Source organism: Passer montanus, unplaced genomic scaffold (genome assembly GCF_014805655.1).
Source record: "Passer montanus isolate IOZ18808 unplaced genomic scaffold, ASM1480565v1 scaffold73, whole genome shotgun sequence".
NCBI classification, from domain to species: Eukaryota; Metazoa; Chordata; class Aves; order Passeriformes; family Passeridae; genus Passer; species Passer montanus.
The window spans coordinates 2,084,904-2,098,697 of NW_024372481.1; the positions used below are offsets into that span (position 1 = coordinate 2,084,904).

Genomic DNA, 13,794 nt, shown 5'->3' on the forward strand with positions numbered 1-13,794 from the left:
TTTCCAACCTGACAGCCAGCACAGCCCCTCAACACATAAATAATATTGATGCAGGCCCCGTACATGATCAGATTTCCCCATTGGTGGTATGAGCCATAATTGAATAACCTCAACCATTTGATTTTTGTGCTACATCATCAAGCAGCGAAGCCTGAACAACACAGCTCCCAAGCTGATTGACTTTGATTTATTACAGTCACTAACTATTCTTCCTCCTGAAAGCCATGGTCCCTCCTCACCCTGAGTGAGAAGAGCTGGGTGCTGGGGGACCTGGGCTGATGGGAGGACAAACATGAGGCTCAAGGCTCAGCAAACCACAGATCAGGGAGCTGGTTTGCCTCCACAACTTGCATTCTCCCTTTCTCCTGCTTGTTCACCAATGCATCTGAACCTGACCTGCAGAAGGGCTTTTGTATTTCCACCGATGAGGCAAAGGAAGAGGGAAAATTGCATCACATCACCACAACAGGCTTTCAATTTTGTCTTTTACTGCAATTTCACACCACTTTCACACTACACCCGCAGTAAATTCAGCAACGACACAAGTAAACTTAATTCTGCCAAAAAACCATTCCTCTCCCACAGAGGCAATTGAGGCAGAGGGCAGGGGACATGGTGTGGGGACACTGCCCCCTTCCCGGGCCACTCCTGGGCACACGGATGTGCCACATGGCCCCTGGCACTCAGGCTGGTGAGAGCACTGTGCCGTCCCGCAGCAGCCAGGAGCTCTCACTCCCGCTCCCTGACACCTGCTGCATCTGGGACAGCGCTGAGGCACGGGAATACCGGGAAGGGCCAGCAGAGGTGCGAAGCCAGGCTGCCTTCAGCCGCACCACTGAGCCCGCCCGCGCTCCCTCGCTGAGCTCTGCTTAACGCACTGCCACACCCCCGCCGCTGCACTGCGAACAGAAACGCGCTCCAATAAATCACCTCTCAGTTAAAAGCAGCCATTAGCTATTAGCAAACACCGCAGGCCTGTGGGCCAGGGTAATTCAATGTGATATGCTTGGGCATGCAAGGTAATAGGTTCCAGCTGAATACCATGTGATACAATCTCTTCAATGGGAGGTTAAATGAGGCTGAGACAGAGACCAGATGGATTTATCTGGGTAGCGCTGAGGATTTTGTGTGTGTGTGCGCTTAAGGTGAAGTGAAGGTAAGTAAGGCAGAAATAATCGGAGAGAAAAGCACGAGCTGGGCTGCGTGCAGTTGGGGAAGGGATAGCGGGACCTCGGGACCTCATCCTGCTGAACAAACCAAGCGAGCCGGAGGATGCTCTCAAGGCAGTACAGATGGAAACAGCCAGAGAAAAATAAATACTTTATCAATTTCCCCTTATGGAGGAACAACCAGAGGGCAGAGCGAGACAAGTCGAGCATAGCCGGGCAGATGTAGACACCTCACTGCTATTTCAGCAGGAATTTGGAGCCCAAACCCCATCTCTCATCCACCCAGGACATCTGCAGTGGGCAAAGGGACAGAGGCAGTGTGCTCTCTCAGGCTGAGGTGTGGCAGCAGTGCCCGTCAGTGTGGCCAAAGGAGGGGCAGCTCCATGAGCAGAGTCAGTACCTAAGAAAATCAAGTGCTCAGCTTCTGCTTGGAGCAGTTTGTTCTTGCTCAGGTGGGCAACAAGGAGCTGCGGGACCCCTGCGAGGCACAGCCGGGTGTCTGCAGAGGCAGCAGGACCTCTGAGAAAGCAGAGGAAATCCTTCCCTGGGAGGGTGGGCAGGCCCTGGCACAGGGTGCCCAGAGAAGCTGTGGCTGCCCCTGAATCCTGGAAATGTCCAAGGCCGGGCTGGACAGGGCTTGGAGAAACCTGGGATAGAGGTGAAGGTGTCCTTGCCCATGGCACAGAGTGCGATGAGAGTGCCCCACACCGAAGGTTCCAACCAACCTCCACAACGACAGAGACAGGAGGTGGAACAAAGCACAAAGCACAGCATGTACCAGCTCCTTGACACTCATGACCACGGGCCACTGACAGGGCTCACTCAGTCCGGTGCAATGAGGGCAAACCCTGGACATTGCTATGGAAACGCCCCGCTTCACCCCGGGTGTGCACCAAAAACCCGCCGGGGCTCCGCGACCCCCACCGCCCCTTCCCTCACGGCCCCTTCCCGCCCTCACGGCCCCGCCGCCAGGAAGGTTCTGGAAATGCCGGGCTCTGCCCGCGCCCGGCTCTTCCCAGGGACATTTTCCTGGGCAGGGCTCTCCCGGATGCCCATGGGGCTCCATCGGGAGGATCTGACCGACAGTAGCCCCACGGTTCTGCTCCGTGAAACCGAAGGGCATCCCAGGCACAGGACCCCATCCCGTCCCTGCAGAAGGGCTGAGCGGAGCAGGCCTGCCCTCATTTTCCGACGGGCCCAGCACAGCCTCTGGGGACTCCCACATAAAGTAGTGCAGGAGCCATTGCCCGGTCACCCCGCCTGACCGAACAGCCAGGACACGGAAGGGTGCACCTACCCCGCCAGGCTCGGGCCGGAGCGGGACGAGACCCCTCCTCATGGCCGGGGCTCCAGACGCCCTCACCGTGCCCGGGGCGGCGGCCGAGCCCTCCTGAGGGCACAGCCCGTAACCAGAGCCCCTGCCCGCGCTGAGGGCACAGCCGCGGGTGGGCTGGGGTCTCACAGGTGCTCATTAGCCCTGCAATTAGCCAGCACCTGCCCTGCCCTTCAAGGAAGCGGCCACGGATCGCTGTGGGGTCTGCCCAGTGCTCCAGAACGTGGGACGGCGCGTGTGGGACAGAGGACAAGGAGTGCCCAGAGCCCAGGGCAGATTTTTGGTGCCTTACCTGCAACAGCCTGATGCAGAGAAAAGCACAAATGCAACAAGGAATCACTGAGCAAGTCTGGGCACATTCAGGCTGCACACAAGCCTGCAGGGAGGAGGGTTAAAATTCTGGACTCGCCTCAAATTTTTGTTAGATGTTGTTTTATTCTGATTTCTACTCAGAAAGGAATACCAGACCTGTGTGTCTGATAACAAGAAAGATTTCACTGGTATACAATATTCGTATCGTTTATGTCATAAATAGAATCATGAGTGCAGTGCTGTGGTATTCTCTGAAGAGAATATATACAAAAGTGCTGTTAAAAATCCAACGCCTTTCCTGTATTGTTTCTTTAGCTAGAGAGGTACCTCAGGATTAACAGATTATCAGTGCATTAGCATTCATATCCTGGATAAAGTGTCTCTGGTCATTTGCATGGGCACAGACTGGTAACTTAAAGGCTGTATGCAATTGGATGCTAAATAATATTCAGAGGAAATTGAATTAGACAGGAGGGAAGAGAAATGTGACTGCCATTAAATCTCTAAAGTACATTCCTGGTTTATTCCCTCCCCCCCCGAGAATAATACAGCATTCAATTTTCCAATTATATAAATACATGAACAGTGGATTACGAGAGGCAGATAATTGAATATTTTGACTATTCTACAAGGGACCTTTCATATTTGAAGTGGGAGATGAATAGAGCATGCAGCATCAGCCTGTGGATGCACGAGCTATAAAAACCTCTATTAGATCCAGAGAACATAAAGGTCTCCCATAGAGAGAGAGATCTTATCAGTGTTCAATATACAATAGTTAATTTATTCCACTGATATCAGGGTAAGTTATACATTGCAAAACCGGGATATTTCAGGCCACACATCGTAGTACTTCAAAGGTGCAGGGAAAGGCATTCGCAGCCGTTGCATTTCAAATCCGACTCCTCTGTAACTCTGTCTTTACAGGACATCAATCATGAGATGAGAGGAACTGTAAGCTATTTTCCAGTAACACACTGCCAATCGCAAGACAAATGTCAGATGTCACAAAAGGAGAAGTAACCATTTTTCAACCTGTGAATGTCTTCAAATATATTACAATGAAAGTGTGAAAAAAATGACCCTTTCAGCTTCATTTGTTCTGACAGGTGCCAGACTTTGGAGTTCTGCATTTTATCTTCATACTGCAATAATCTTTATGACATTTGAACAAGGCTGAGGGCAGTGGCATTAGTTAGTCTACAATTGTCCTCTTATGTACAATACATAAAATTTCAAAGTCTGGCCGTTGAACTAAAAAAGATCATCTAGTACTATTTTATTTGTGTTACAGAAAAAGATAAGGAGAAGGGATGCCCACATCTGAGATGAACACATGCTGGGGACTAGTTTTGTGTGGGCTCAGCCTGACTCCTGCATTGCATTGCCATGCTGCTATTGCCACTTGGGACAAACACATGCTGCTTAAAACTGAAATCGGGAAAAAAACTCTGCAAACATTCCCTGAAGTGGAAACTCACTTGATGCACCATGTGTGCATTTAGTCCCTGACGTGGAGCAGGTGGACTCCCCCTCAGTGACACAGCACGTTTCAGGGGCACCAGCCACTGGAACATTTTGACATGGAGCTCAGGGAATGTTCTCCAAGCCAAAGCTCAGTGCCCATCTTACAGCTGTGCCATTTCTCATAGCATGGAGGACACCAAAACATAAGCCAAGTCATTAACATTAGAGAGTAGAACAAAGGAGGAAAATCAAGCTCAGATGTAGCCATTCATTATGGCAATAAATGGGAGACCACAAAGAATTTCACTCCACACCCCTGAAGTTCCAAGTTATTCCTGTCCTTCTCATGTTCTGCTTAGTCCCCACAAAAAGTGGGTGATCATGGAAGTCATGGTTCATTTCCTGGATAATAAAACCCCCCTGTACAACTCCAGCATTCTGACACAACTTCCTTAGATCTAATTTGTACAGAGTTACACTGTTATTTAAGGGGAAAATGAAGAATATGGGCAAAGACACAAAGATGATCTGCTCTAGATGTTACTGCAGGTCCCAAGAGGGTAACAAGCATGCAAAAGACAAAAAATGAGCAAACCTAGAATATGGTTAGTTTAGGCTAAAGTCAGTGACAGGGTTGGTTCCACTGGAATTTAGATGACCTCTTAGGCCTTTACACTGTACAGCTTTCTGCAGAAGCAGTGCTGAATCCCTGAAGACAAAACCACCACTTGATTCACCAAATTCGACTTAAGAAAGTAAATCTTTTTTTGTGAATAAGTGTGAGCTTATTGGTTCTGTGGAAGCAAAAGGATAAACAGTTTTAGTTCTTCTTTAAAAAACTAACAGTACTTGTCATGGCAAAGACATGTATAAAGAAGTAGAAGCCAAAATATTATTTCAGTGCTTTAAGACTGACTTTAAAAAATAAGTACATAGATATTGACCAAATCTGTATTGATTCCAACACCTACAGTCCAAGCCATGGAAAGAAGAGAGTCGAGGCCTGAAGTCTGACCACAAGTGTAATTTCAGATTTCAGTTCTCCAGTCTGGTATTTGTGGCTGCGGTTCCTTCCTTGGTTGCTGTGACGTGTCCTGTGCACACAAAGCAATGTAATTCCTTTGACACGAGCGTGCCTCAGTCAATCCCATGATGCTGGTTATCATCCCCTGTGGTTTGGTCCTTTTTTTCCACACACACAGGATGAATGCAGCTTGTCACGGGATGTGCACGGTAAATCCCACAGAGAGGTGGAGAAATAGCCATCGCCAGAGTCATTATTTGAAAACGGGAAGTTGCAGTAGACTTTTTGAAAAGCATAAATAAAAAATCCAGCTGAAAATAAACAGTCATCACTCTGAAATGAAGAGATTCCAGCGCCAGTCTCTCCTCCAGCAGGAGGAGGGGATTAACTGCCCGTTGTGTCCCGGCACATCAGCGCCCTGAGCTGCGGTGGTTTCTGCAGTCGGAGCACCTGGGGGCCGCGGGGCCGGGCGGGGCCGGGGCAGCCGGGGCCGGGGCAGCCGGGGCAGCCGGGGCCGGGGCAGGCGGGGCAGGGCGCGCTGCCCGCGGCCCGCAGAGCCCCGCGGGGCTCGGCCAGCCCGCAGCCCCACAGCAGGCGCTTCCCGTGCAGCGCAGCCAGGCGGCACTCGCACAGCTCGACCAGCGACAGCACCTGCTTGTGCAGCGGCAGCGCCTTGTACTTCTTCTGGGCCAGGCAGAAGAACGCTTCCACGAAGGCTTGCAGGCACATTCCTGCAAGGAAAAGGTGCTCACAAAGACTGGAATGTGGCATTTCTAGCAGCCTTAGGGATAATGCTATCTCTTGTTTGTTGTGGCAGCAGGGCTAAGTGTGTGTGTGACGGGTGTGAACACACACAATCGTGCTAGTTCACATCTTCTCATTTAAATGGCAGCAAGCTGGAATGCTCAGAAAGCAAATAAATTGTCCTTCAAAAGCAAAAGCCAAGGTTTTTTCTTGTCACACTCATTGGGTGTTTCAGGGCAGGGTAAGCCCAGGCTGGGTTACAGATGGGTGACATTCTCTATCACTGTGACAGCTTCTGGCTTTGCAGACCTCAGCCTGCAATCCAGAGGCAAACTGGTACAGGAAGAACCCATTTTAGAATATCACACCATTACACTGATGTAGTATTAGGCTTGGTTTTTGCTGCCAAAATTATTAAGTTGAAACCAAATGAGACAACAGTAACATACTGAGCATCAAGGAAAACAATATAGCTGGAGAGAAAAACAAGTTTATGTCAGCACCTGAATGAAGTCTTTTAGAGACAGATCTGACCCAAAAGTTCACACCAGTGTGTTATTTCAGTCTGTAGCACTACGAAGGCAACCCCATTACCAAGCATCACCTTAGCAAGATATGAGTTTGTTTGAAGCACTACTTCCCTCCTACACAGCCTGTACCAGCTACAAACCCTTTTGAAGGTGAAGAGGCCATTTTTTCAGTCATACCCAGCAACTCCACAATAGTTGTTTCAACTGAATGAAAAACAAACAGCTGAAAAGTGCAGTGCCAAAAAATGTCTCTGCTGTAATACAACTGCTCTACCCCTTCCCACACAGAAGTCCCTGCAGAAGCCCCATGCTGCAGGGGAGACTCTTCAGCTGCTGCTCCATCACATCTCACTAACAGCACATTACCAGAGCCAAGGGGAAGAGGAGATGGGTATTAACACTAATTATTGTATTTAAAACCTTGATGTAATACCTACTCAAATTCTTAATTAAGCAGCCAGACCCCAATTGGTTGTGCAGAATGCCACAAGCTCTCCCAGTCTGAACATACACTTAAGAAGATTATTTTAGGATGAGATATTGAAAGGTTTGGGGTCTTTAACTGTGTTGGCTTATTGATGCTGTAGGAAAGGCACCTTTTCAAAATATGACAATTACATTCTGAGGTATAATTTCTCTCAACCAAGGCTGCAGCTGGGGTCGTTTACGATCTTGGCTGTAGAACAGCTTGCAAAGGAATTGTTGAGTTATCTGAAAGCAGCAGCTGCCAGCTCAGTAAATTATTTTATCAGTCACGGTGAGCTGCAGGCAGGGAAAGCACCTCTGGTAACACACACACTTTCTCCCCAGAAGTGACACTCATGTGAAGCATATTAGGAAAAAAGTTAGAAGCTGCTCTAGAACAACAGAATCATGCTTGTCTTGGTCACAGCTGGGAGTGGGCTAAACATAAAGCCAACAGAAACAGGTGGACAGCTTTCCTTACATGGTTGCCAACCACAAAAGTGATTTATACCCACCCTGAAATGCTAAATGCAAATACTCAGATTTCATATAGCTGTGAAATTGAGGTGACCCTTACACACCTAAAGTAACACTACCCTGAAGGGTAACTGCCACAGCACTAACCAGGAGAACTGGTTGTGTGTATGCTTGCCTCAGGTGTACATGGCTTCTTCCCATTTCTATCAATGTTTGAGGTGTACCTGAGCAACTAAAATTGAACAAAAATAACCCCAAAAGTCGGATGTAATAGTTTTTGAATACAAACCTGTGTTACCTGATTCCTTGTGGTCAATGGCCATGCTGTTCCACCTCCTTGTGATATCAATATATAGGATATCTACAGCAGCCATTGAAAAATTGCTGTTACTCAGTTTGCAGTTTCTGTTTAAAAGAAACAAAATAAAGATGAGATTCCCATTACATCCAAACTCCCAAGTTAGAAGAAATTCTGCAAGGGCAACTTGCAGGAGAAGAGTTCTTACCCATGTCGTGTACAGACTCACTGTAACGTGCTCAGTCTAATAAAACACACCCAGCAGAGAGCAAACAAACCAGCATTCATTAAGTGCTCCTATCTGAATGGAACAGGCCCAAACACAGAATATTTCAATTAAAAATATGACCTGTAACAACACAGAGCTTTCTCCCAGAGCACTGCCAGTACTCTGAGGCTGTAAGAGATGGAATTAATTTGAACACTGCAAAACCCACCACAAATCTGCACAGACTATCTGCACGAGGCAGGGTTTGCACAGAGAAATTCCCTTTTATTTGTCTGACTGATCCTGTTTGGAAAGAGCTGGAGGAAGCTTTCAGGCACAGCCTTGCTCCTCCATGCCTGAACACCAGCAGGATGTCCCCTCGTGGAATGGAATGGAGCCCAGCATGGAGAGCAGCTCTGGATGCAGCTCTGGATGCAGCTGGGGTGTGGGGCAGGGACTGTGTGTGTCTGAGTGTGCAGTGTGGTGCTGACCAGCCCTGGGAACAGCTCTGTGTCCAGGATTTCCAGATGTCTGGCAGCCTGCCTGCCACCACTGCCCCTGCCAAAGAGCTGGCCAAAATTTCTCGCCAGAAAAGAAACAAAAAAAACCAAAATAACCCACCCTAAACTCAGACAATTAAAGCAAATCTCACTCTTAAGTGTAACCTCAATAGAGCTCCCTTAAAATAGAGCAAGGCCTTGCCTAGATCCCAAAACCTCCCAAGCAGCATCCATGCAAGGACTAGAGACAGTCAGTGTTTCTCTTTTAGCCATTTTTTCAGAATGAAGAAAACATAAAAGGAGAACAGATTTTGATGAGCCAGAATTTGGGTGGACAGTCTTTGTAAGCACCTGCCCACACACGAAATCCCACTCGTGTACCATTTTTTTCCTGAAAAGTGATACAACACACAGAAACCTGACCTTCCTTCTGAAATGAACAGCAATGACAGCTCTTCAAAAAAGGGCCTTATAGCTGGCATAGATGCTCTGGGAGAAAATAAACAAAAATATCTGCCAGTATTAAAAAGTTTAATTTAACATGAGTTAAGAAACTGCAAATGCTATTTCATTGAGCTATGGCAATTTATCTGAATATTCTTAAAAGAAAATGCTGGCATTTCTTCTGTGTTCCTCTGACAAGTGCCAAAATAAGGCTGGATAAAACTACAAAAAATACAGAACTGGATGCAATCCTGTGCTGGTCTGTGGATAGAGCAGATGCCTTCAGACATTTTCTATATATCATCATTTGTATAAACCAAGTTGTTTTATATTCATTCCTGAATGCTAAATGCATCTGCATAGAAACAGGATCTGTGTTTTAAGAGTGCATCTGCTGCTGCTGCTCATTTCTTTTGTCATAGTCAATGAAAGACAGAAAATGAGGTATTTGTACCATGACTAGAACAGATATAGCCATAAAAACAATGAAAAAACCCTCCTAAATAAAAAGTATGTGAAAAAATAAATTGAGTTCCTTGACATTGCAAGGTGCAATTTCACAATGCAAATCCTCCCTGCACGGTGCATCAGGAGCTGGCATTTGGGAATCCTTCCTGCAGCCTGGGGCGGCCAGCAGTGTCCCCACAGCCGACAGAATCACATCAAGTGACCCAATTTCAGTTGTCACTTCCTCACAATGATATTTCTACCATTTACTGGGAACGTGACATGCTGACGAAGACGGCAAATTCTATCTGCCAAAGGATCACTGATCTGCTGTCAAATAAAGCCCCAGCTTCCTCCCAGACACACTCTCGTAGGTCAGTGTGTGGCCTGGACTGATGAAAATCTATTTTAGAACAGAAGAACTGTTCTGAGCACGCTGGAAGGATCACAAAGGCTGCAAGCTGAGCTGTGCCTCTGACAGGCCAGCCGTTGCCCACTGACCTGATGAAGGTGCGGAAGCCCGTGGGGCCCAGCTTGGTTGTCCCTTTGACCCCCAGGAAGCGGATGAAGAGGGCGGCCACCCTGTCCACGAGGCGCAGGTAGCTGAAGTGCCTGGCGTACTTGGGGAACACCTGCTTGAGGCACAGCGAGGGCAGAGCAGCCTCGACGCCGGTGTCTGGCGGCTCCTCGCCCGCTCCCGGCGCCTGCTCCGAGCTCTGGCACCTGCAGCACAGAACCAGAGAGGGGTCAGTCAGCCTGGAGGGAGCTCAGAGCTCACCCCACAGCCCTGCCACGGGGACACCTCCCACAGACCAGGCTGCTCCTGACACCATCACTGATGGGGTGGCACTGCCACGCTGCAGTTTGCAAAGCACCCGGCCTTGTACGACTGTTGCTGCAAGAGGCTGAATGTCTATAAATGGGATCACTGTTTTTATAAAAGCCTAAAAAGTCTTTAAAGATAAATAACAACCTTAGGTAGTGCTTTGATAATGTTCCTCTTTGTTGCAGATAGCAAAGTAGAAAAATAATGTTATTTTTGTCATTAGTTAAGTGAAGCTTAGTTATTAGTTTTGTTCTTTCTCATGTAAGATGGGATGGGGGTGTCACTGCTGTTGAGCACCTGCCAAAGGAGTAAGAATACGTACAGCCACCAAACAAGCACACAGGCTTCTATTTTTAATCTTAAAAGGTCTGTTCATGAATCCAAAAATTCAAATCTTCAACCAGTTGAAACAGACCTTGACCAAATGTGAAACCTTGTACTCAGCAGAGAGGAGGTTGTGCTGTTTGTAACACAACTCTCATTTTAATGATGCCTGGAAGCCCCAAACCCTTTCTCATTCTAAATTCAACAGTGTTTTGGATTGTACATTATTCATTCATCATTAATGTTTTTAATTAAAAAAATATAAAGCTTTTCTTTAAAAGGCGGAAGCAGAGTTGAGGATATTTCATTTTTTACAGCAAACACTAAAGAGACTATTAAAGGGATCAGCTTAGAGCCCTGAATTCTGCCCAGCACTCTCAGAGTGTGGCTGGAGCCTTGTCCATCCACCCAACTCCCTGAAACAGGCCTTGGGAACAGCATCTCCTCCTCTGCAAACCTGCAGCTCCTCCCCAAACACACCTCTTCCCTGCTGAACAGCAGGCCCTGCAATTTCTGATGAAGTACTTTAAAGGAGGTTTTTTCCAGGTCTTTATTTTTCAACCTCCATCCTCCACAGCAATGAGAAATGGCACAGAGAGAACCCCCAAACCAGACACAGCATCACTGCTGGGAGCCACAGAAGACTCTGTCTCCCTGGCTGAGGGGGAATGGACACAGCCAGATTACAAAAATAGCTTTGGTTTGGTTTAGGGCATTAAAAAAAATTGTATTTTGGTCAAAGAAAAAATATTCTTGATTGCAATAAAGCAGAGGCTCTAAACTACCACCTAGAATTTCCTGCTTCCCCTCCTTTCTATGGAGAAAAGCCCACAGGTGTCTTTGAAGTCATGCATAAAGCTCACAACCAGCATCCCATTTCAAACTTTTACTGAGGTCTGGAGAGAGCTCTTAAATCCATATTTCTTATTGGAAAAGTATTTTAAAATGAAAACCAGAGGTTTTCTGTATGCTACCGCATGTCTCATTCCTTTCCACTTATACATTGGGAAAGTCTGTAAAATATTTAAATCAGGACAAGAAAACTTAATCTAGTCTTTATTGCCAAATGTTGTACTGCTATTCAGTAAAAAAGAAAAAAAAGGGAACACACTTCTTAGTTTGAATTTGCAGGTTAGGACTTTTATTAAGTTTAACGATTTGTTTTCATTCTTTAGCTTCCCCCACAAGATTTCCTTACTTTTCCTTTTTTAAAACACTAGAGCCCAATTAATATGATCAAACAATTTGAATTACAGTGAAAGATATATTTTGCACTTCTAATAAAACTCAGACTTTCCAAAGCAAACCTGCACAAGGGTTTGCCTGTGTCTGCACTATGAATTGATCCACAAACCTGCTTATTCTGCACACTTCCCTTCCCTGATTTACACTGCCTATATTCAAGGTACAATTCTCCATTGCTACCACAGACACTACCTCAATAAAAGTTTATTTTCTGTATTATTCACACACCTGTGTGCCCCCACCTTGGTGTGGTCTCAACGTGACTAATTAAGACAAACAGCCTGGGTAGGTCCGTACAGCCAAATGCAGTGCCTATAAATCCAGAATTTTACTGGGATTGCATATTTTCCAAGGAAAAGGGTGCACAGCCCGTTTTTGCTCAGCACTCAGACAAAGTGCACCCCTTGCAATGCCCCATTTTGTGCTCTCTGGTGTTTGGCTGCCATCTGCCACCTCGAGGGGCTGAACTCCCCAGGGTCACCCAGCCAAAACAGGGTCAGAGCTTCCTCAGGGCACAGCAGAAGGAAAGGAGATAAAAAAATAACCAGAGAGGAGAGATGATGTCAAGAGTTCAGGAGGACGGAGCTGCAGCGAGCAGAAATACAGCTCTGAGTCCAGCACGGTGAAAATGTGAGGGGGATTTTCATCTCCGTGTCCACCTCCAGCTCAGCAGGCAGCTGGGAAATCCAGAAGCACTCATTTTGGTTATCTCACCTGAATCTCACAGAATCATGGAATAGTTTGAGCTTGAGGAACCCGCAGGTCCATCCGTGGGCAGGGACACTCTCCCTGTCCCAGGCTGCTCCTGGAGCTCTCCAGGGAAGGGCAGGCACAGCCCTGTGCCAGGGCTTGGTGTGCAAACCTCACGGACTGGCTGCAGTGGGGAAGGAGCAGGAGCTCCCCAGCTCCAGGGAACCCTGCCCAGGATCCCTCCTTTGCTCCTGGGATTTCCAACAGGCCAGGGAGGAGAAGGGAGCTGAGCCCCACGCGTTCAAGCCGCTCGTTAGAATTAATTGTTTTGACTGACACAGCTGAGTCAGGCAAATGAATGAAAGGTCAAATATAAGGTAATGCTTCTGTTGTCACACAGAAAAAAAGCAAAGCTTCATTTACATACTAATGTCTGACCTCAATACATTAGTTTCTCTAATTCTGCAGCTTATGAAAGATCACACTTTAGAAATGATCAACTGTGGTGCAGCTTTAAAAAAAATTTAAATTTTAATAAAGCTTATGGAAATTATATCTAAGACTACTTATCTTTTATACATGATTACTAATTTATTAATGTTTCCTCCATCTATGTTTTATTCCTTTCTTTCTGACCAGCCTTAATCTTTATGCAAATACAAGTTGCTAAGGGACAAACAAATTTGCAACTACTAATTAAAGGCTTCAAAATTTGCAGCATTTTGTACACTTGTATATAAAATTTAGCTGTCAAATTCAGAGTAAAATGGGGTAAGAATCACAATATTAATATTTCTAAGAATGCTTACTTGATGTATTTTACATTTAGGGCATTGCTAGAAGTATAAATTAAGCAATTTCAGTATCAGCTTACAACTGCTTACCTAATAAAAGAAAATACCATGTTCTGGATTCTGAAGCTATAATTATTCCCTCAGCTGAGCCTCTATTCTCCAAGCAAGGACTATGTTAACATAGTTAAAAGCAGAGAATATTTTGCATTACAAATCTATCTATCCACCCATTTATCACCACAGAATATGGACCTCCCAAAGAACAGGTAAATGTTTGTACCTGGAGCGTGCAGGAAGGAAATATATTCATGTGCTCATTCACAGAAATAAATAATTTAGGAAACTCAGGCCAAGCCCGAGCACTGTCTCTGCATTATCAACCATTCATGATTTGGTTTTATGAACTAATCCCATTATTTTATTAACACACTTCCAGCACTCCCAGGATGTCATAGCAAGCAGTTTCATGGTTTGCCTGCATGTGTGTGAGCAATCAG

At 46.4% G+C, this 13,794-nt stretch overlaps 1 protein-coding gene across 1 annotated transcript in view; it reads right to left on the minus strand.

The window, feature by feature from the left end:
- Window positions 1-2,912: 2,912 nt before the first annotated feature.
- The window catches only part of TTLL11 (tubulin tyrosine ligase like 11), a 36,083-nt gene continuing 25,201 nt past the window's right edge, over window positions 2,913-13,794 (minus strand). Inside the window, 3 exon segments of the mRNA XM_039730753.1 lie at window positions 2,913-6,036; window positions 7,811-7,926; window positions 9,920-10,141. Of these exon segments, the coding sequence (XP_039586687.1) occupies window positions 5,690-6,036; window positions 7,811-7,926; window positions 9,920-10,141 (685 nt within the window). The 3' untranslated portion in view covers window positions 2,913-5,689.